Consider the following 25,182-nt stretch of genomic DNA (forward strand, 5'->3'; position numbering starts at 1 on the left):
ACCTATTATTCTAGAATACCTTGGGATTCTACTTTGAACATCCCTTGAAGCATCTATTACAAAACAATCCTCCTGCGAGCATTACATTTCCTAACTGGCCCTTTGTTAAAAATTAAAAAAAGGTTGCCCTCCCCTGGTCTAAAGGTTCGCATTTGCTAGAAGTTAATTGGCTGTTTCTGATTAGTTTTTTTATGACGTCTTTACAATCACTATTTTAAGATTTATTGGTCCGTCAAAACGTATGAATCATAAACTGTTTGGGGTTGTTCCTAAGCTAAACTTTTCACACGCCAGCTGGGTGAACGGCGATCAATTATCACTCACACAAACGAAATAATTCTCGACAAATTTGTTAGCACGCCGTCTGCAAATTTCGGTCCTAGCGCAGTCATTTCTTGGGTTAGTGTTGACCTGTCTTGTGGTTTCTATACGTAAACATTAGTTATTATTAGGGCGATTATTTTTTAACTTGTCAAGAAAAGTCAAAATTTGCCTGTTAGGTCAAAATTTTTCAAATTTATTTCAAATCAAAATCGATTAAAAATGCACATAAATCGTTTACAAAACTGAAAAAATAAGTCATCTTTTTGAAATTGTTATTCAGTTAAAATTTTATCCAAAAAAAAAAAAGTTCTGAGTTATATTCAACAAAATTTTGGGTGTATTATGTCTTCATTAGAGCAACATATAGCGAGCGGAATTAACCACCCAGGCCTAGTTTATCGCTTTAAGAGCTCAAACTTTATTTTGCTTTACATAGTTTCGTATCTCGGATTTGGACAAGTGCGATTGCATAATCCCAACCCTGCTATTGTACTTAGTTGTCAGCTTCAATGTCAAAATTAACGAAGCTTATTAACAAATTTGATGATATTTGTAGTTTGATTTCGCCAATTGTATGAAGCGTGCAATGATTCTGCCTGTTTCAACTGCGACAGCCGAGCGCTTCTTTTCAAGATAGAGGCTAATAAAAATGTTCAATAGAGCGACCGCGACAAAGAGCGCTTGACCGGCTTAAACCGGGATATTAAGTTCTCTGTGGATGATATTTCATTTAAAGAAAATCGAGAAGAAGAAATTAATTTTGTTTAAAATGCACATTTCTGTAGCTTACACATCTGTTTCTCTACACTGTTGAGAAGTGTGTTTGTTTAACCGATAAAATATATTTTCGTTATCAGGCCTGTTTGAGATTACTTGAGTCAGTGACAGGTGAACTGCTAAATCATGGGAGGGCAATTATTTTTAACTGCTGACTACATAACAAAAAACTTTAAATCTGGTGGCGTGCCGGGTCAACAATAGGATCTGAAATACTCGCTATGGTTTCATACTCTGACGGTATAAACAAATAAGCTAACGAACTTGTTAAAAGTTTAAAGCTATAAAAAAATGTTCAAATTTAAGTCGAATATAGGCCACAAGACAACGCGTAAAAATTGCAACCATATTTATTTTGAAATGTAAACTTTTTTTTAGATTTAGAGATGGGTAAAAAAAATAAAAAATGTACATTGCTTGATATATTGGCAAGTTGTGGGGTGCGTTGACCCAAAAGGTAAGATTACAATAGTAAAAATTTTGCAAAAAAAACTTTTTACCGATTTGCTTTACCGGTTTGTCACTTGCTATATACAACGGCCATATTGCAAAGACGATACAAATCGGGAGAGACACACAACATGGCATTAACAAATGTAAATTGGTGTATTTCAGAGTTTATAAAAACAGCCGGTATTTCCTTTATATCTTAAAGACGGAATACTTTCAACCGACTGCAAAACTATATATATATAAGGGGCGTATTCAGAAAATCAAAAAGGGTGGGTCCCGAGGTTTCAACTTGGCGAATTCCCCTATTTTCCGTCTGACGTTAATGAATAATGACGTCATAAATTAGTGATTAAATGACGTCATAAAATAAAGATTGAATGACGTCATAAAACCTAATCAGAAACAGTTGTGTAGAAGTATAAAGATAATCGACATTGCCACCAGGCGCCAGCTGCGAAACCGCTTAGTGTGCATTTTATTTTAGGCAAAAACTAAACCAAGAACCGTGAAAATACATGTGTCATTAATTGTAGTAGAATCATAATTCGACTATCAGTAGCGCAGTTTTGTTCCATGGACGGGACTAGCGCTAAATTTTACAAGCACGTCTTTTGCCACTTGCAATACTAAACAAAGATATTTTCCGGGTGTTATTATGCTACGTTTAGCGCAACATCTGCGCCCAGTTGTGTGCCAAGTCATCTAAAATACAAGCTGCGTTTGTGGGAAAATAGGTTGTGTCAATTATACACTAAACACATGGTCTTAGAATATGCTTAGTTTTGCGTTAACTATGATAACTTGAAAATGGCAACTTTAAAATGTGACTGTCACCAGTTAATCACCTTTTAAGAATATGCTTCAGTGAAAAAAATGTTGTTGGTACATCAACATCGGATTATAGCGCAGAGAGAAAACAGCGAGGAACATTAACTACAGCTAACCAGGGGCGTATCCAGAAATTCGAAAAAGGGGGGTTCTGAATTTTCAACTTAGGGAATTCCCTGTTGTTTTTTCGTCTGACGTTAATGAGGTCATCAAATAGTGACGGATAGGATGTCATAAAATAGCGATGGTAATGACGTCATAAACAAGAAAACAATCATCCGAAACAGCCAATTAACGTCCAGCAAAAGCGAACATTTAGACGGAAAGCGAACATGTGCGTTATCGACAATCCTGCCAGGCGCCAGCTGCGAAATCGTTAAGCGTGCAATCGTTAAATTCTGGCGAAAACTAAACCAAGATCGTGAAATATGTGTGATTGATTTTGGTAGATCCATGTACAGGACTAGGCTAAATTACAAGCACGTCTTTCGCCACCTGCAATACTAAACGGAGATCATTTTTCCCCCGGGTGTTTTTTCGATTAGCGCGACATATAAAACTATTTCAAAAAAAAAAAAACGGTCTAACTAACTTTAACAGTTAGTTAATCTAGTTCAGCGTTTGATAACCGTTTTAAGTTTTGGCGCACCTAGCGAGCGAAACGAGCGCGATTTTATTTTTTGGTATAACGGCGTTTCTTTTAAATTTCTTGCAAGTGTTTATTACATTGCCGAAAATGAAAAATGTTAAAAAATATATGTCAAATATTTTTGAATACGTTTTCGGTTTGTCCGCGACGCAATTGGCAGCTTACCACGGCGCAACGGTAAAGAAGCGCTGATCTAGTTCAAAATACAGCATCAAAACGTTAACAAATGGGACGTAGTAAGATCATTCGCGCGAAGCGCCAAAAATTTTCGCACTTGCGTTGCGTAGTTACAATAGTCCAAAAGTATTTCAAATGAACTCGTGTATAGTTTGTCAAAGAAGCGACGGGCCCGATAAATTACAGTAGGTTGCCGACCCCAGTCTTACACCAACATCTGCTATTAACGCAGACAACAAACAGCGAAGAAACATCAGCACCGTCTAACTCGAAGTTTTCAGAGAGAAAAAAGCGGAAACCGCTTGTTTTATATTATTAATTGTCAAACACACACTTGCTGATTAGCCAACCCGAACGAATAACGAAAGGCGATAGAGAAAAACTATCTAGCGTTCACGGTCGACCAAACAAAAGACGAAAAACAGCGTTTTGCGTTCGATTTTGGTTTTGCATTAGCTTAAGACGCGTGACCCAATTACATTTAAAAACACGCAGCTTCGGACGGTGAGTAAAACTCCGACAAAAACGAACAAAAAATGATAATGTCACTTACAAAAAGGCGGGGGGGGGCTCCAACTTTATTTGCGAGAAAAAATGAAAGAAGGTTTGCATATGCAGTCTCAATTGTCAAATTCATACTTGCTAATCAGCCAAACTGAATGAATAACGAAAGAGAAAAAATATACTGCGTTTAAGGTCGACCCCAAAAAAGACAAAAATGGAGTTTTGCGTTAGATTTTGGTTACGCATATGCTAAAGATGCGTGACCCAATTACATTAAAAACATTGCCGCTTCGGACAGTTTTTGAACCCCGACCATAACGAACAAAACACGATAATATCACTCACAAAAGGGGGTGGGTCACAAACCCCAGCCCCACTGGACACGCCACTGTGTCACATTATCAATAACCCAAATCACCTAGGGCAGGGGTTTGTAACCAGGGGTACGACATGTAGTGTGAAATTATGTGCTATTTTGGCATATTTGTGAAGAATGCGTAATTTACGAAAAGCAACAACAAAAAGCCATCAGGAATTTGTCGGATTGTTAGTGTGTTGAAAATATTGTTAAACTTGACTGTATTTGCAATAGCTTATATATTGACTGTATTTATTGCATGTATTCAACATGTAAGTTATAAATACATTGAGTTTAATTCCTATTATTACAATTTTATTTACTTCCGTCGGCCATTCTAGACAGGGGTACAAAGAAAATTTCATGCAAGCTCAAAGGGTACGAGCACTAAAAAGGATAAGAAACACTGACCTAGAGGGGTTCTAGGCTGTTAGTTATAAACACCCCTAGCGGGTATGGGCAGAGCGATTATTAGGAGCTTGCGGCTGTTTAAAGTCGTCTATTTGACATTAGAAAAATTGAAACACCTCCTATTCACGTCCGATTGTCAAGTAATTTCATTTGCGCGCGAAATGCTATGGAATTGTGGTTTTAGAACAGCCTCTGTGATGTATCAATCACAAACTGTTGCACTTTGTTGTCAGCAAAATTTATGATGCTTATCAAGAAATTTGGTGATATTTGTAGTTTAATTTCGCCTATGGTATGAAGCGTGGCTTCAAAATTTTGAACTAAACTATTCAAATTTCTCGTCCAGGTTATATAGGACTGTTACGTCACACATTGATGTATTTTTTATATAATTAATTATTAAATCTATGCACATTATTTAGCTTAGGGTGCTTTGGGTTAGGGTGAGAAAAATATTAAAAAATTTAATCATCTTAAGCATATTTCTTCAGTCAAATTAGTGCATTGTCCAAGACTTCAAAGTCTTAAAGTCAGACTTTTCCATTGTTTGGATGTCCTAATTGTCATACACCTTTTTGCTTCTATCTGTACTAATTTCTGACGGATCGGGTTGTAGTTTAGTAACTGCGAAATTTGGTTCGAGATTTTGTGATTGGCAAGTTTTTGAGCTACTAATTTTGATTGGTGTCTATTTTCTCATTTAACTCATGTTTTACGACAAATTTTGGCTTAGTTTGTCTGAACAAGGTAGTACAGTTGACAGGGATCTAAGTTGTGCATAGAGGTTAGACACCAGACCATGCTTCTCAGTAACTGGATTTTTTTGCGATACAAGCGAAACTTTCGTTTTACAACTTTCTTTTGTCCTAATTTGGAGATTAATTTTAGCTCAAGTTGTCTGTGTTTAGAACGGTATGTTTTGTGGTATAGGAAAGTACATGCTTTATATAAAAAACCTTGCGTCGTAATAGCTTTAAATTTTTTCCAACCAAATAATTGCAATTATCTATGATATGCTTTTGTTTGCAAAAAAGAACTTTTCATGCTGTTTTTTAATGCTTAAAAGGTTGGGACTTTTCGAAGATAAAACTTTTAGGCTCATTTTTTGGTAAAACAGTGTACACTGCAAATTACAATATACCCCGAAAAAGCAAAGTTGCGTGTTGTGTCAACTAAAGGTGTAGGTTAAATTTATGTCAATATGAACAGGAAAGTCGTGAAGGCCAAATTTGTTTCTAATTAAAGTTATCACTTTAAAAAAATGCGTAACCTGTTTAAAAGTTAAAAATGCTTACTGCTAAAACCGCTGCACTACACGCGATAATTACCTCAACCATTAGGCGATTACACAGTGCTACGCTTGACTAAGTCCGCCACACAAACTACCAAGCGAAATCGCGTCTCAAGCGAGCGCAATTCTCCAAATAAAGAGACTCATTTTTAGGTCTGGGAGAAATTAATTAAGATTATTGCGACGCCTCTCGTGCTGTCCCGCGCATATTGCTCCACTCCATTGCAATGAAAGCATCCGTCCGACAAAGCAAGCAATAAATAATTACAGATTATATACGGAAGTTCCAAAGTAATTATTATTAAGGACTTGCAAGTTCGGTAAATTGGCAATATTAACAGTTTGGGCACTTTTTTGTTGAAAATTTTGGGCACTTTGCGCATTTATTTTCGGCTTGTGCGCAAAATTTTGGGCACCTGCGCACATGGTAAAAAATTAGCGGGAACACTGCCTGTTTTAGACTTGAGGTCTTACAATAGCATCGAATTGGGGCTTTCTGTCGCTAACTGATATCGTCAAACGCTCACAAAGATTAGCATTTGGGAGTCTCGTTCTATGCTTGATATCTTACAAAATTCATCAACACTGACAATAGATATTCACATAAGACACTGTAGAAAGTTTATGACGATTTCTATGAGACAATGGTGCTGTAATCGTTGTGAACTAACTTTTTGAGACATGCGGTTGTATATTTCATCAGGGGAGACATGACCACCGTGCTATCGAAACTAAAACAAACTGTAGTTGCATTTCAAAGTGCTTACTGTCAGGTTGCTTATAAATTTATTGTACATTCAACATTCAAAAGCACAGTGAAAACACGTGTTGCCAATAAAGCGTGCATTGTTGACTGTTTTTTTTGTTTGACTGGCAGTAGAATTCTGGATACGACTAGGAAAAACGAATGCGGTAGGGATTAAGTTAATGAGCAGGATGCACGGGAAAGGAAATATGTCAGAACGACTTTAGCAGATTTATAGCACTCGCAAAACGAACACATTAAATACCAAATACAGATGCTACCACTCTACAGTCTTGTTTTTTGCCGGACTGTCGTTGTGCAAGTCGTATTCCTGTTTTTTGTGTAAAGTTTGAATTCTGTTTTATTACATGCAATAGTACTCTCGAACAGCCTGCAGCCATAATTGAACTCTCACCGACAGTGTGTAAAACTTTGGCAGCTCCGCTCGGTTTAATTGACGTGATGATATTGAGTGCATATTGTTTTTACATATCGCTTTTTAGGTCAGTTTACCTTTCAAGTAAAAAGGCTGCAATGAGTTCGTCACAACAACTTTAAGGGGTCACCAAACCATGAAAGGTTGAAGAGCATTGTTCTAGACCAGTGTTTCTCAACCTTTTTCACCCTAGGGCGCACTCGTAAACCTTCCAAAACGCGGCGGCGCACCTGACGAGCGAGTCGACTGCTAAATTTGTTTGGATATTTTGTTTTTTGCTGGCAGTTGTTATTACATCAGGCTCCTAATTTTATTATCTATAAAGAAGCCTCCGGGGTCGGTTAAAAATAAACCGACTCCAACTCTCGAGTTCGACTCGGACCAAATGTGCAATTTCGTCAAATTCTGAGTCCGGCTGCCACTCTACAGCCTTTATTTCACCCATGTACGCAACTAAATTAAAGTGGATTTTCAACTATCCCCTCATAGGGGTGTCATATATCTCATCCACCCACAAACCATTGCTGGAAAATATCCAGCATATGCTTTTCCGCCTTTTCAATTTGCAGTTGGCGGCATTATCAGTTTTAAAATTGTTACTGCGCACGAATCTGACTCCGACTCAACAGCCCTGCTTTAAAATACGATGTGCTTAATAAGACAGGCCCAAATAAAAAGAAAAAAAATTAAAATAGGCCTTTTATGTTGTAAATTATAAAAACACACGGTATGTTAGTTAGAGTTCGATGGAAACACAGAATAAGGCTAGAAAGCAACAACATCTAACTTGGAATAAATCCAAACTTTAACGGAATAAGACCTAAATGGACAAAATAACGCCCAAAACAGTAAAGGCAGGGTGTGGCCTGGGATGGTTAAGGGACATTTTCTTGGCATCGGCCGTTTTGGTGTCGACATTTGGGTGCCCTAGTTTAAAATGCTGTTAGGGCCCCGCTGTTTTGGCACTGCATTGGTTGCCTCTGTTTGGGGTTAGGCACGAGTAATGGGTAGAATAAGAATCTGGTTTATGGTTCAAATTATTAGGGGAGTTAATGTTGAAGTTATGAGTGGAGTTTGGGGTTAAGTAAAAGGTTTTAAAGGCCTTATTCTTGCAATTTCAGCCCTATTCGGACGAATTTAGGTCTTATTTTGATTTAAACGTTATTACGAGTATTAGGTATTAGTCCTATTTTGGTCTTATTCCGAACTGTTTTTTATACCGAAGTTGATGTTGTTTTAATTGCGGTCTTATGGCGAAAACCCCGCTAGATACATGTTGCAATAGTTCCTCTTTCTTTGTTAGCGAAAAGCCAACATCAACCATTGGAACTTCAATAGGGGCTACGAATCCAGTCATATTGCTCAATGTTTATTCACAGAAAATAGTCACTACACAAACATAGTCCTTTATTAAAAAAGATAAATCTGAATGGTCATCTTTGATTAAAGAATCATCTCTAAATAGCCTAATTTAACTTTCCTTCTCCAAATCCCTATTTTTATAAGAAAAGCTTTAATTTTATCTGTGGATGAGTGTTTTCAATTTGACTCTGCATTGACAATTTTAAACTATTCAAATGTAGGAATATGTCATTTAAATTTTTAAGTTTGAATTCAAGAATTGACCAACGCCATAATAAAACCCAATACATTTTCGGTATAAGATCCAAGTGGCCTAAATAACATTCTCATCCGCAGGAAATGGATATAAAACGATTAGGCGCCGCCACTGCCTTATAAGGGCCATGTTTTTTTAAACGGCGGTGTTTGTAGACGCTGTTTTGAAACTGGACTGTTGGTCCGATAGGGGTTTGGGCATGTTATCTATTGGTCCTTTTTCGATCTTATTCCGAACTGTGTTTTATTACGATGTTGATGTTATTCTAATTGTGGTCTTATTGCTGGAATCCACTTTTAGTCGCAAATTCTAAAATAATACAGAATTTTTGTAACATTTTTTCCCATTTTTTGGCAGCGCACCTGGCAACCTTCCGCGGCGCACCGGTTGAGAAACGCTGTTCTAGACGCTGAAAACGGCAATAATAGCAGCTTACTGCTTATCTCTTAATTGTTTAACATTCTTAACAACTGTCATTTGAAGCAGTTGTGTAAACTGTGATACATGTCCAGTTGTTTCCAAAACATATTTATTTGCCAATATATAACGCTTGATTGACAATTAGTTATTAGGCTAAGGTTATCACAAGAGCGAAAGAAACGGTCGCCCCAAAAAACGCTAAAACTGCATTACCAGATTACATTAAAACACTATAAACATGTTGCGCAGCGACAGGCCTTTTCTAAACTGGCCACTGGCGTATGTACAATTATAGGCGCAACCATGGCAGTAAAACTATAGAGCGACCTGCGGTATATAGCGCTTGACCAGCTTAACGCTAATGAATGTACACCCGGATATTAACTGCTGGATGATATTTTATACATGAGTCCATGTCAAAAAATCGAGAAGGATAAATTAATTTTGTTTAAAATGCACATTGCTGTAGCTTGCACTTCAGTTTTCTCTATGTCGCTGAGAAGTCTGATCATTTTACCAATAAAATATATTTTTGTTATCAGGCCTATTTAAGATTACTTGAGTCGATGACAAGCAATCTGCTAAATGAAACAACAATACTATCGGTGATCACTGATTAGGCAGTGGCGGCCATAAGCACCAAAGTGATTTCCATGCCAGATGCAATGTTTCCTATGTAACATCGCAGCAATCACAGTTTTAGTTTTTTGATCATCGTTTACTGAGATTTCAAAGAGGGGTGTCCAGACTCTTAAACACACCCAGAACACCCCCCACGCTACTCCCCTATATATATGTTTGTATTTTATACTTATACCGTTTGTTTGTTCATGTATAATAACAATGCCTTTGTTGGCAAAAAGAAAATATATATATATCTTTAATAGTGTCTGACCTGAATTGGTCAGGAATTAAGGTTGACAGTTATCTTGCAAGGATCAAGGTTTACCAACATATTTGTCTTCCTCTATTTTGAATAACCACTTTTATCGATTCTTAGAAAACATAATTTGTATTACGTAACTTTTTGTTAAAGGTTCACTTCATTAAATATAATTGTTCTCGGAGTCTCTTAAGATTCCAAAAATCCCTGCTTTTTGACTTTATATCAATTTTTAATGCCAAATATATATAAAATGCTTAACCACTTTTGTTTTACAAGTAGCAATCTTTTGACTATGGGAGTTACAAGGCTATTTCTTTCAGCAATAGTAAAGTGAGCAACATATTAAAAATTAGAGTTTCTATTTCCCGTAGATTTGCAACTAGCAACTTGAAAGGCTAAATTTGCGATTAACAAATTTTATTAAATCAGCCTTGCCCAGGTCACACTTGTGCTCTGTCGGACCACAGGTTGCACAAAGCTGGGCGTTTCTTCAAAGAGCTCTGTCTTAATGACCAGTCTTCCATATATACACAGTTTTTTGTGTTATCTATACATGTTGGTCTAGGGATTTTTTGTTATTCTGAGATTTATTTGGTATAGAGTAGTCAGGCACAACATGTAAGAATATCTATTACACCAAGGGCTTAAATTTAGTAATGTTTCCTCAATTACAGCAGCAGCTACACAACATTTAAATAATAATATATATTCCCTTGAGATGTTTCACATGCTTTAAGAATTGATAAATAATTTTTTACATTTTTATTAACATGGCAAGTGATAGTTGATGCATAGCAAAAAGTAAATCTGTTTTCTAAAGATCTTTGTAATGCTTATTTCTTTTATGTTATACTCAGGAAACTTCAAAGACAGCAAGTGTGCCGAAACTGACAAGTACTTCTTGTCCTTCTTTGGTTCCCACTGTCAATGTACCTACTAGCATTGCACCGAAACAAATTATTTCACCTGCAACAGTTCTTGCAATCAGTCAACCAACTCGAACCACTACTTGTCAACCAAAGGGTCTGGGAAAGCACACATTGCCAATACGATCTTTGCCTGCTTCTATACCTCATGTAGTTCCAAGAATGACATCTGTTTCCACTACATTATTGGATTCTTGTGGTGCTATCAAAGGAGTTTCAGCATTATCTACTGGAGCAAAGGTTTAACTTATCTAATATTTAGTTTTAAATGGAGAATATGTAATAAAATTAAGACATCTTTGTTGCATTATGACACATACCACCCAAAAATTTCGTTTTTAAGGCACAACATGTTCTGGTTGCTCCTGGTTTGCGAACTCCAGCACCCACCACAATAAAGTTTGCCCAACCGTTTCATCCTGGGGTGAGGTTGTTAGTAATATTTATTTGGCTGTTGATTTTGTAAGTAACTTTTATCCAACTTAAAGCTTTGCCAAACAAACACAAAGCTGTAACAAAATAAACGCACTTGATGGTGTCCCTTAAGGTTACTTCTTTTTATTTTCAGAACTCTCGCAGTTGAAATACTTTAACCAAACAAAAATATTATGTAAAGTTTGGCGGTAAAGAGTTACATGTGATACCTACTCTGTCATCAGTGAGGCAATTAGGTTTTGACCTAAATAAAATATAAGTTTTGACTTAAAATTTGTTTTTTACAAACTTTTCGTCTATTAGAATACATTGATTTGAACAATCCATTGCAATAATTAGTGGGCTATTATCTTTTGGTGAGTGAGTAACTAGTTTTTTTTTTATGATGTTTGCTTCTGACTGATGAAGCGAATATTAGTTGTATTAATGGATGTATCCTAAACTCTTGAAAGTCAGTTGATAATTTTGAAATATCAATAAGACAAACAGATGTGAATTTAAAAAAAAAAAAAAATTACTGGATAAACAGTTTAGTTGAAATACAAGGTAAATAGAATGGCAAAAAAACACACAGGCTTTGCATATTATGCAACAAAACTTTTACAATGCCATTTAAGTGCATTTAAAAAATGTTAGTGGCAGCTGTAGCCCACCACCCCCAGATCCACCCTGTTTTGGTATATATGCTTTTTATATTTTTTGTATATTGGTGGGATGTGAATATTGTATTTTCTAAATAACACAGAAAACGCTTGACATCACTAAATAAAACAAGGTTTAGCGGGCTACAGATAATGATATGTCAGGCCACATGTGGGCTGCGGACCTGGGTTTAGACCAACGCTTAAGCTTTTTTAGTTTTGTTCACCCCTAGCATCCATCTGCAGATTTCATTTACCCTTGTCTTATGATATGATAAAACTATCTTGTCCAATATAACAGCACAAAATGACCAAGATTGTTTTCATTTTTGTTAAGATCAACTCAAACTAAGTTTAACCATTGCAAATGTACAATTTCTCGAGTACAGAAGCATAAAGCCACAAAAGCACAAAACACCGTCACCAATTTTTGTACTTATACAATCAGTACAAACCAACTGCACTATTACAATAAGCAAAAAAACACACCAAAAAACAATAGTTCAGTAGACGATTTACTGCAGAGCTATCATCCATTTCTGACGGTTCACCCTTATTCACCCCTTTTGGTTGGTTCACCCCTGCAAACATTTTATTCACCCTGGGGTGAACTATTCACCTGTTTAAGAAACACTGGTTTAGACCACCTTGCAATAGATAAAGATTTCTTATTGATCTAAGCAGGCTGGCAGAACCTTGCCAGCCTTCTGGTGACAAGCATTTTTGGCGTAAATTCTTCGATTTTTGGTCGTGCCCCTAAACTTAAATGATGTGTTTGCCTGAGGAATGTATGAACTTTGCCATGTTTGGGCGATAAACAAGGCTATTGATAAGTAAATTATACAACAGAGCGTCGCGCCGAAGCCGAAAAAATTTTTGTGACATTAAGTCATTAACAAATACATAAAGGACGTGAAGGAACAACCTGGGGCCTGGGGGTGTACGTACATGTCTGCTTTTTTTATTCTAAAAGTGTTATATAGATAGCTGTTTTCAGGCAAACTTGTGTGAAAACATGCAGCTCAAAACCAGATAAAGCACGAAAAAAATATTCTTTGGATAAATTAGGATAATTTTCAATTTATATTGCTCGAAATAATGATATTTATAATAAAATTTAATAGAAATTGTCACAGTCACAGTGCAACATGCCACTAGTATGCATATTATTACCTTTGGGATAGATTTGTTGAAAACAAAGACACATAAACCAAGCAAAACCAGGCTAAAGTTTAAATTTTTTTTTTTGCATTTGCGTAATTAAACAACCAAAAATATAGGGAGAAACGTGGAGAAGCATAGCCTGGTACATCCTTAATATGCCATGCGAATGTTATACCTGTACATTTAACAGGAATGGGGAATTCAACTCAATATACAGGAATTCAACTCAATATAGAAGTACTTGCCAATTCAAAGTAAAACTGCCAACACATAACAATTGTATGATCAAAAGTGTGGACTTTTTAAAATAATAAACAATCTATATGCCTTACACTGGCCTTTTCTCACTAAACAACATGCTTCACACTACCGTAACTTTTTTCAAAATGGCACAACAAAATTAAATTCTGCCAATTGTAGTGTGTAATGTTATTACATATTTCCGCTGTTCGAAAATATTTTTTTTACTTAAATTTTTTTTGCACCAATTTCTTCGGTTTTCTGGCTGATTCTTCAGCCGACATAGTCACCAAGTCGCCAGCATTCTGCCATACTGGATCTAAGAAAACTGAAACACATGAAGCATCGAAAGAGTTTTATTTTGTACTTAAAAGTTTGTTACGGACTGCACAAATTGTTCTCATGGGCAGCATGTAGCATGTGGGGCATGTGTTGGAGATCCCTGTAGTAAACCTAGCTGATCCAAGAGGTATCAAAGGGAACACACAATAAGACCTATAGGTAGGGATGTTTAAACTACAATCCCAGCGAATTCTAGATCTTTATGTTTCAAATCTAGAATAACCAATCCAGAATATTAAATCCTAGTATATTTTTAGAGTAAATTATTAACTTCTATTTTGTTTGGGAAAAGGAATGAATTATAACCCCACAGGGCCTACAGTGACGGCAATTAGTAGCAAAATAATTTGCTAAGAGTAACATGTGTATATTGCAATAAAAAAATAATCTCCCAAATGTTTAACTTCATAATAACTCCCATTTGAAGCAATTATGTAAACTGCCATATTAGGGTTGTAAAGGGCTGGAAAGTTTCTGGGAATTTTGAAGGACCCGGGAAAAAATAAATAAAGGGAAATTGGGAATTTTCAAATTTGGCTCTTATTATGTTTAAAACATTTGTTAAATATTTCATCAACCAGAAAAAATATTAAAAACCAATCTTAAGCATTTCTAGACGAGCAGGAGGAGAAGCAACTAGTACAGGGGTCGGAAAACCTTTTTCTAGTCGCGGGCCTAAACCAAACAAGAAAGGTCCCTGGGGCCGCACAATAAGTTAACTAAGAATTGTGTTATAAAAATGTTAGAATAACTGTATATCAGGCGGGTATCGTTTGTTTTGCACTTAAAGACATGTTTAATTACATTTAATGAGGCAGTAAAGTGAAAAAAAAACGTTTGTTTGGTGTAAAATTCAAGTCCACACGTCGTCATCCATACTACTAATGAAAAGTGTAATGAAACAACTTTAAAGAAACGCGATAACTTTATTGGTTAATCTAATTCAATATTTGCTGAGTTTTTAAGTCTGGGCGTACCTGGCGAGCAAAGTGAGCGCGATTTTTTTTGGTATACCTGTATTTCTTTTAAATTTCTTTTAAGTTTTTATTACACTGCCGAAAATAATAAAATGTTAAAAAAGGTTGAAAAATTTTAAATTCGTTTTATGTTTGTCCGTGACGCACTTGTCAGCTTTCCACGCCGCAACGGTAAAGAAGCACTAATCTTTTGAAAAGACATTACAAAACGTAATTAACCGGATGTATGAAGATCATTCGTGCGTAGGGGGAAAGTTTTCGCACTTACGTAGGTAAAATAGTCAAAAAGTATGTGAAATGGACTCGTGTATATTTTTCCAAATAGGAGGCGGGCCGGATGAATTACTTTGACGGGCCGGATCCGGCCAACAAATGTTAAACATTTAGCTGCCATAAGCTGGGGATATTTTGGCCCAGACCGGTCAGTGTTGTTTGTAAAAAAACAGATTGATTTTGATTCATTTTTGCAGTTAATAAACTAAACCATGTGTTTGTATGTTCTTAAGTATTTTAGTTATACATAGTACTTTCAATCTAAACAGTTTAAGGCCATTATTTTCCTGTTTCAATATCAAACTAAGATTGTTCTAAAAGTTTCCGAAAATTTCTGAAAATTCCCCAAATTTCCATGGAAAGTTTCGGCTCTGAAAATTCCTGGGAATTTTGCAACCCTATGCCATATATGTCGAAGCATTTGCCAAAACTTAATGTTTTGCCAATATAGTGAGTACGATGCAACAATACGCAATGGACTCTTAAGCATTCCAGTCCTGTTCTGTAAAACATTGTTGTGTTTCAGTTTTTGACAAAAGTGATCTGTTATGCAGTCCAATAATGTTTGCAAAGAATACAACGTTAATATTTCCAGTAATGCATAACCTATACTTCACAATTACACTGTGCATAAACTACTGAATATTGGCCTAATTAACCCTGTAGGGCATTTTGTTCAAGGCCAGGACGTTTTACAAGGGAGTGTTACTTTTGCAACTAAACTAGTTTGAGGACAGGGTGCAATCTGCACTTGGCATTACATGTTAGTCACTTATCGAATAACACTTGATTGGCGCTTAATTTTTAGTCGCAGGTTATCACAAGACGCAAAGTAATTGGTCACCCTACATTTAAAGTGAGCATTATAAATCCGTCGCTACAGCGTAGTCCACTCACATACAATTATGCTCAACCATCTGGGGTTAAACGAAAAGGGTATATCGGTTCTAATTACCCGAAATAAACGGCAAAATCCAAGGATTCAATATTCTACTTTGAACTTCCCTACCTAAGGCAACAATATTTCAAGTAGATATATCTAAAATACCATAATATTTTGATTGTTCTTTTGCCTTTTACACTTGCTGAATTTTGCAATCTTTATCATTGTGATGCTACAGCCCGCCCGTTTCTGCCAATGTAAATCATCTCGCCCACTGCCTCTTTCAAACTAGGCACAAGGCAATGCCGTACAGATATTTTTGACAATATTATCAAAAAATTGTTTTAAGCTTTGTCTAAATCTAATTTGACTTCCTGGGTTGTTTGCAGGAATCCACTCAGCCATAGGCTCCACACATACCATGAAACTTTACAATTACTACTTTTCCCAAGGTAGTCTATATAAATGTGTTTTCTTACGCTTTCGATAAATACTTTGAGCTTTAAATATGACATAACATTGAGGGTTTATTGGTATACTTTAAATTATACCAAAAATAGATACAATTAAATTTGAAGCACTTCTTGGATGTTAAGGCTTAGTTCTTACTTAATTCATAGCTTTCTGGAAAATGCTTTCTCAACTAATCCGCAGCCGTGAGTTCTTATACAGATTTTTGTCCTAATCTACTGACATAATCACAACAGCAACGGCAATCCAATGTATATTGTTTAGAAGTTAAGTACAGTGGTAACATAAAAATGAAGATGTTGTTTTTCGCATTTGATGTAACACAAGCCAACCACCTTCTACTACGCAGTGGAGCGAAATAACTATCTGAAATAGACATTACAGAATAATATATAAACACACCAGCAAAACCCCATTTGGGCCATTTAAAGCTGGTGGAAACATTTGTAAAGTCGTCACAGGCACTTTTTAAAGATTATGGCTACCCTCCAAGACAATAGTTATATAAGGCCCAATAATAATCAAGAAAACAACAACCTGATTTTAAGTGAATAAACTTGGATGGCCCCATAAGTTGAAAATAAGAATAGACCCGTGGTGTTGTGCATCAGTTAGAGATGATAAAATGCTGGGGTGATTAGAACGGTGTCCAGTGTGGGACTCGGTAATGCAATGAACATAACACGTTTTTATGGAGTGCAATGATTGTACTAGTTTTGTACATTGTGTTCTGATGTCACACTCTGAGTCTAGTGCCCTGTAGTATGCATGCATTGCAAGACTTTTGAACATCAGAAATGCAGATGCATTGAGCCGGTTACCAATTGGTAACAACCAATTTTTTGATGAAAAGGAAAGTGCTAAGGATATAAATACCGTATGTGCAATTGATACCTTATGCATCGGCAACAATGCAAAAAAAACTCAGAGCCTGATTAGATACCGTATGTACAAAAAAAAATTATATCCGGATATATGAAATAGCACCACTAACCCGATGGTACAACCCAAGTTGAGAACCCATGCTCTAAAATACAACACAATTATTTTTTGTCCTGAATACTGTATCAAGTTCACCAAAGGTTCATTTTTCTGATCGATTGTGTTTGGGTATTCCACATCATTTACAACTATATATATGCTTTTAGATTATTTTGTATTTGATTCATTTTAGAGGCAGATTAAAGCAAATTGTGCACTTTTCAGATCTCAACGTTCAACTCTTTGTCCTACCAATTTCCAAATCAACAGCAAGCTACAAGCTCCTCTTCTACGGGAAAACCTGTCACTGCTGTTAGCACCCTCAAAGCACAACAACCTTTGGTGGTAAGTCTTTATAGTGTTATAGTATAGTGTTATATATGTTACAATATAGTGTTATATATCTTGTTTGTTGTCCTAATTGCTTGGATTGTTTTGTATTGTGAATAAACAATAACAATTGTCTGTATAACAAATTTAGCTTTTTTGACAATTGGCTGTATTTTTGGGGGGCTTGCGTGCCATTTTTTATTAGGTCGCGTGCCTCATGTTGGACACCCCTGTCTTAGATAAATATGTTTTTTTGGGGGGCTAATTGATTTTATTGTAGGCTGACAGAATTTGGCCAGCCTACTGATGAGCTAAAGCATGGAAGTATAAGTGCTGTGTTTGCCTAGAGAATGTATGACAGATTTAGTTAAAAACAAGGAAATAGTCAAAGGAATTTTAATGATCTACAAATACACAGGGGCATAATGGCAGAATGCTGGCGACTTGGCAACTTTAATTTTATTGTGCCATTTTGAAAAAAGTTACTTTAGTGCGCTTTGATCGGTGAGGAAAAAGGCAGTGCAAGGCATATCGATTATTAAAAAGTTCTGAAACTCGATCATAGAATTGTGTGTTTGGATTGCAGGTAGTTCTACTTTGACTAACAGTGCTTATATTCCTATATTAACTTAAAAAAGCAATTATGTCCCAATTTCAGTTAAATAGACAAAATACTTAGTATCACACATACACGGGCTGATCCAGAGAGTGCTCCAAGCACCCCTAGCAGAAACTTTGGGTGCACAGCCCCCCTAAATAATTATAAATCTTCCTGTAAAACAATGTATATTGTGTTTGATGCATACCATTTGGCACTCTGGCAGTTAGTCAAAGACAAGTAATTCAGCAAAATACCTTCCTATCAAACAAATTCATTTTATAAATACAAACTTTTTGAGTTATATCATTAACAATACAGATTGCATCAATAAGGGGCATTCCCTAAAATCAATCACTTTTGTTTTGGCATTTATCAAGCAATGAAAGTATTAAATACCCAAAGTAAATATATCTTACATATATAAACTCAAATTTTCGACTGGCGATAAGTGATGACATATTTAGCAAAAAATACTTGGCACCCTTGTTAAAAACGAAAGGCGGAGTCTATGGGTACCAATGTATGCTCCTCCTAAACTATATTGTTTATCAGTTTTAACTACCTAATTGCAAAAAAATCGCTACATGAGAACTTTATATCAGTTTTACTATGTTTTGTCTCCGTGTTAAGCAATCTATTCAGCCTAAAAGGCGGCATGTTGCGAATATAAATGCCGTTATCTCCAGCAATATGCTAAATCTCGGTTATGATATAATGTGTCACATGTTTTTTTAAATTCAAGATTTTTGCCAATTTAACCAAAAAGATGCTTTTTTCGTGCTTCGTGCTTTAAACTGTATATGGTTGCCAAAAAAAATGCTGAAGGACTTTTTATCTTGTGTGATGTAGATTAAGTCTACACCCAGCTTGATATCTGTTACTACTTTAAAATAACTATCTTGTGTTTCGGTTCTCCACTACTTTCTGTAAGTTCTGAAAGAACTGTTTGTGTTCGGTAAGTTCTCCACAGGTGTATATGTGATACCATTGGCCTAATAGGCATTCTTAATGAACATTGTTGACAGTTTAACAAATTGAAACCCCCATTGGCCCTATAATAACACTAATTTTTGCTTGACACCTGTCAATGAGTGGGTGCCAGTCAGCACTCACCAAGTGTTATTTCTAATCCCATTTGAAATTAGAAGAGTTTGAACTTGAAAAAAAATAGGAATAAATTTTGTTTGTATAAATGTCTTCTAAAATTAGTTTTTGTTATTACAATAAGGTGCCCCTGTTTTATTATTCTTTATGTGATTGTTCCTAGGTGAAATCCATTTATCCTCAGCCAACCACTATCCGCCCCCCACTTCCTGTTGCGATTGTAACATCCCATGATGTTACCAGAAGGTTGGTTGACCTTATCATTTCCGCGTTTTATTTTCTTTCTTTTTTTCACGTTTTACTTGTTACATAGGGTCACCAATCCGCATCAAACCACAATTAGCATTAGCTTGCCACACAGATCAATTCAACAAGAATCAATAGAAAGCAATGCTCGCATATCTGTAACATCTGGAACAGGTAAGATTCATAGCAAGTTTTGTGTATATTTTTTGTAAATTATTTTGTCTGATTTTTTACACTTTATCCCAGCTTTATAATTTTGACTTAGCTAAAGTAATTGCCTTATCTCAAAAATGCCATTATAACAATCATTTTTACAATGGCTTTGTAAACATTTACACAAGAGATATATTTTACATAATATATTTTGACTTTAACATAACTTTAACATGACATTAAACCAGCTGCACAACAAACTTATTTTTATACTCTAACATAGCAACATGTAGTGAGACTCTAGATTTGAGAAAAAGTCTGTATAGTAGGGTGGTTGTAGCCAGAGTGTGGTGGCAACATCTAATCTATAAATGGCAAAATTTGACTGCTGGATGGACGGCAGACGATGGCCGCGATATGTTCGTCGCTGGCATGGTAGACAGAGCAACCTCATCGTCATCTAACAAAAAAAGCCGCGACGACGACACACCATATGCCCGAGTTATTTGAAATTTTCAACTTAGGGAATTTTCCCATTTTTCTGTCTGACGTTAATGACGTCATAAAATAGTGACTAACGTCATAAATAATAAAAAAATTATCAGAAACAGCCAATAAAACATCCAGCAAAATCGAACCTTTGAAGTTTAGACGCAAAGCGAACACGTGTGTCATCAACACTTCTGCCATGTTATTCGATTAGCGCAACATCTGCGCTGAGTTATGTGCCAAGTCAGCTAAAATACAAACACGTAACAGGGAGAAACATCAGCACCGCCCAGCTCAACGTTTTCAGCAAGAAAAAACGGAGACCGCTTGATTTATTGTTGTTAAATGTCGAACACACACTGCTGATCAGCCAACTCGAACAAAAGGCGAAAGAGAAAAGATATCCTACGTTTTCGGCAGACCTAACAAGAATCGCAAAACGGCATTTTGCCTTTGATTTTGGTTTCGAATTAGCTTAAGACATTTGACCCAATTAAATTAAAAATGTTGGCACTTCGGACGGTGAGTTAAACCATGACAAAAAAACAAAAAACAATATTGTCACTTACAAAAAGATGGGAGGTCCGACCCCCAAACCTCCCTGGATGCCCCACTTCTGGTACCTAGCAAGATTACATATTTGCTTAAATTTCGCACAATTTGAACATTGCTGCTACGGCTTTACGTTTGTTAGTGATTTTCAGTTGATATATGTCACAGGTTTTCAGTAACATAACAGAAACATCAATGAATAGCTTTCTTCATTTCTTAGCCAAGTTTTTTTTTAGATAATCTTGGTATGATCCCCTGTGATCTTCAACAGTCTGCAGCAAGCTTGCACCTTGCTGAGGATTGTCGGTTAATATAACAACATTATCAGTGTTTTATTTTACCCCTTTTTTCTAAAATGATTTGTTGTAAATAATAAAAGCATATAAAAAAAGGAAACAAGTTAACTTGGTGAAATATTATACCAATAACCAATTTTTTACAAACCTATTAAGAATGCATTTTAAGTATTTTATTACATTGCAACATACATCACACCTTCCTTCACAAGTATAAACTTCTACCCTGTATTATTAACCCTGAACACAACCAGAGACTAACACTTTAAACAAGACTCAAGTTGATATGTTGAGATCGGTAAGTGTAGTCAATTTAAGCTAAAACTTAATGGGATGCTCGCAAAAGCAGATTATCAAATTTTTTAGTGTTTTGACCAGGCGTTAATGTTAAATTACTCCAGAACTCTTTTTTATCATAGGTTAGCTCCAGCTCCGGAGCTTATCAAATGGGGTCACTCAGTATCATCGGTTGCAGCTGACTGCTCTGCTCAGTCTGCTGTCAAATCCCCCAGATACGTTGTTAGTTAGAAAAATTGACGCCAAAGAGGCAACAATTCCTAATTTTGTGAAGGGTTGCTGTTAAATTATGTGAATTCAGTCATTAGTAGTAGCATAGCATCTTATGAAATACATCGGAGCCAGAGCTATTTTTTAAACAACTGCACCAGCTCCATTTGAATTTCATGTAGAGCTCCAGCTCTGGTAAAAATGCACGACTCCAGGGCTCCCGCTCCAAAGCCCTGGTTTTGACATTATTCTCATTGTGTGTTTCTTGATTCTGCTGCTGCCATGAATTTAATTTAAAACCTTTTTTACGTACAATAGTAAATGAGTGAATGTCAGTTGCAATCCTCTTGATAAATGGTTTGAACTATGTTTTTAAAATCTTTATCAATTGCAACTAGTCGGGGAGTAAAAGTTCATGTGTGGTTTGGCGGGGCGTATATTTTAGTGTTTAATATTTATTTTGTGTTACTGAGCTGTTATAAATAGCATTTATTAACAGGGTTACATTTAAATATTATTAATTTCACTTTGATTTGTGGTTTAGTATATACGTTGAATCCTCCATAGTGTGCTTAACTTGTTTCTGCAAGCAAAACTAGATATGGGCCGACAATTTCCCACCTTAATTTATGGCTTAGATCAGGGATGTCAAACCCGCGGCCCGCCTGATACTTACGTGTGGCCCACCACTTATTCTCACTTTCAGTAGTCTTTATTTAAGACAATTGTTTCGACTATTATCAAAACGTGTAGAACGCGCAGTATTTGATGATGGCCAATCTCCTATTTTTTCTGAGGCTATAACTGAGTCTAATGTCGCATTTCAACAGCCATCGAACGCTTGTGCATCTATCATTGTTAAGCAAGATGTGTGTTTTGCGGACCATTTTAGAGAAATATATCACCCAAAAAGGTGTCATACCATGGCATGATACGGCATGTAAACTCTTTGTCGCGCTTCGTGCGATAAGGCTGACATACACTTGCATATTTGCACACGAGTTCACTCTCGAAGAGCGGATGTTTATGATTTAAGTTGTTTTATGACGTAAAGTATGACATCACCCCCTTTAATTTAATGGGTTTTGTGGCCCATCCATTTTTTGAAGTGGCAATGCAGCCTGTTCTGTAAAAAGGTTGGACATCTCTGGCTTAGATGAAAAGGGGTAGTTCCCAAGGGTTAATTTTCTTACACGTTAGTTTGGTAAAAACTATGCAAAATTAATTTTAGAATCATTTTGCAATCAAAATATTTTATTCATTTATTTTTATTTGTGCCGCTTTAAAACCAAAAATCCCATTCCCAGAGACAGTGACGAACTGGCACTTGACGCCTAAAAGCTTTACCTTTAAGAAAACTTTCGATCTTTTTTTGCTTATGGTCCAATCTGGCGACACAGTTTACGAACGCCATATTATTAAAGCTTGTCACAATGCTTCCCTGCGTTCTACAATGGGTGAAACTTTATTACATGGCCTTGCCTTTTCATGTATTACCGCGACAATAAATTTAAATACGGCAAGGTATAATATATTTTGATAAATAGACTTTATGTAGATTAATGCGTATGGCCATTAGGGTTGTTCAGATTGTGAAAATTTTTGAAAAGTTTAGCTACTCGAAGTTTTTCCCATGGTTTGGACCTTAAAAATAGGATTGACCAAAAAAAATTTAAATTTTCGCCCTCCTCAAAGCCCCCAAAGTTTAGCAGTTAAATCATTGAAATGTGGGAATTCCCTTTATTGCGAAAACTTGCTAAATTGGCTCTATTGTTACCAAACGATGGCAAATAGTATTGTAAAATGTTATTTGTAATACATCAACAACAAATACAAATATTCAACACAAAGAAGCATTGAAAATTAGCTAAAAATAATTTTTTTGCAACGATTGGTTTTTTAAAGTCTGGAAACTATCGCCGGTGTTCTTCTACGACTTGCAGGAGGCTAGCATGCTGCTGTGCATCATCAGTGATGTTTGCTGAGTAATCAGTGTTTAACTTGACCATTCTCTCAGCAGCATCATTAACAACTTGACAGTATTTACAAAATGTTCTGCAACTTGGTAGCCTTTATCTTGCAACAACAAGCTGAGGAAAAACGAGAGAGGAAAAACGAAACCAAGACTCCTAGCCGACTAAATTTTCAATTCTGGTGCATCCTAGTTTCTTTTGAACTCATTACTGGCAACTCCAGGGAAAATTTAATTGGCTATTGGGTGTATCCAAAGTTTTTCTTGCCAATGCCGCTTTCCTATCTTCGTCCATAGTAGGGTGTGAACTGAACATAGAAAACAATACAGTTTCTGCATTTATGTACCAATGATCAACTTCAGCAGCTTGTTGTAGGCAAGGTGTCTATTTATCAAAATCAATATGAGGCAGGTGGATTTAAAAAAGTTATTACGCGACCCGCCCTAATATAAAGCCAAAAAAATTATTCGTATACTCTGCATAAAAATTTTTTTACTAGGCTTGATGATAAGGTGAACTTGCCCACGCTGCTACATGGTTTTCATTGCAGTTTTGCCCAAAGTTATAATATATCTTTCAGGATTAAAAATTTTTTTTTTTTAATTTTATATTGTTAGGTGGAAAACATGTTTACCAAGTTGGAATTGCTGTTACTTCCTCCCTGTCAAGTGTGTCACTTGGCGCCCATAAATTATCAAGAAAGCTGACCGCACAACGTGCAGGTTCAGTCATTGCAACTAGTCAAACAGGTATGATCATATTTATATATTTTTGCAAAGTTTATCTTGCTTTGTCTGTTTCTCGGTTGAGTTGCAAGAAATAGAAGTTATGCCAGACAAATAGGAGTAAACCTGTCTGAAACATAAAAAGACTATGTTGTTAAGATGTAATGTTTCCTAATCATTTTCTTCAGCCTGCAACCTGTTGCTTTTTTAATCACAGTAGGCTCCTGATTATACCATATTAATGCTAGATGTTTAAAATTGTAACTATTTGTTATTTAATTTTTAACTCAAATATGCATATATACAATATGTTAGCAAATGATCACTTGAATGTATGTCAAATATCCATGTATAATCCTATAATCTTCAACAAGCTGGTCTGTTGCTTATAAGGATTATTATCAATTAATATAGCAACATTATCAGTGTTTAATTGACCATTTCTTTTTATAAGTTTGTCCGGTATTTTGGTACATCGACAACTTTAACATTAAGTAAAAACAAATTTAATTCATTGTTCCAAACAAGTCATCTAAAGTAGTACAACTGTTTTATTTTATTATACAAAACTGAAATGCCTTAGCAAAACTCTTCCTGTTTTGCATTTGTAAGAATTTTTAGGAATTGATGCCTTCTTGTCCTTGGTCATTTTCTTAATTTTTTGTTGCACATGGCTTATTTTTTTTCTGGTTGAACATAGATTGAATGCTATTACGCGGGTCAGGGTTTTGTCTCCTTGTTACCATTTTGAATGCCACTGGGCTAGACTACAGTTTTTGTACACTTATGTGCAGGCGCATAGCGTGACCGTTTCAAAGGAGGGTGTCCCGAATTTTCAACTTAGGGAATTCCCCTATTTTCCATCTGACGTTAATGACCTAACAGCTCTAAACAGCTATATGGTTGCATTTTACAAATGGCCATGTTCAGAATGGCATATGAATGATGGCTTTTTAAATACAAAGCTAAAAATCTGAAAGTTGAATCAAACTCTTT

General features: G+C 35.9%; 1 protein-coding gene across 1 annotated transcript in view; it reads left to right on the top strand.

Moving 5' to 3' along the window:
• The window catches only part of LOC146148610 (uncharacterized), a 50,553-nt gene that overhangs the window by 4,814 nt on the left and 20,557 nt on the right, over positions 1-25,182 (top strand). Inside the window, exons 2-7 of the mRNA XM_083387811.1 lie at positions 10,735-11,043; positions 11,147-11,227; positions 17,436-17,555; positions 19,409-19,491; positions 19,559-19,665; positions 24,079-24,210. Coding sequence (XP_083243937.1) covers positions 10,735-11,043; positions 11,147-11,227; positions 17,436-17,555; positions 19,409-19,491; positions 19,559-19,665; positions 24,079-24,210 — 832 coding nt within the window. The remainder of the gene's footprint in view (positions 1-10,734; positions 11,044-11,146; positions 11,228-17,435; positions 17,556-19,408; positions 19,492-19,558; positions 19,666-24,078; positions 24,211-25,182) is intronic.

The sequence above is a fragment of the Ascidiella aspersa genome, chromosome 4 (assembly GCF_963924565.1).
Source record: "Ascidiella aspersa chromosome 4, kaAscAspe10.2, whole genome shotgun sequence".
In the NCBI taxonomy this organism is placed as follows: domain Eukaryota; kingdom Metazoa; phylum Chordata; class Ascidiacea; order Phlebobranchia; family Ascidiidae; genus Ascidiella; species Ascidiella aspersa.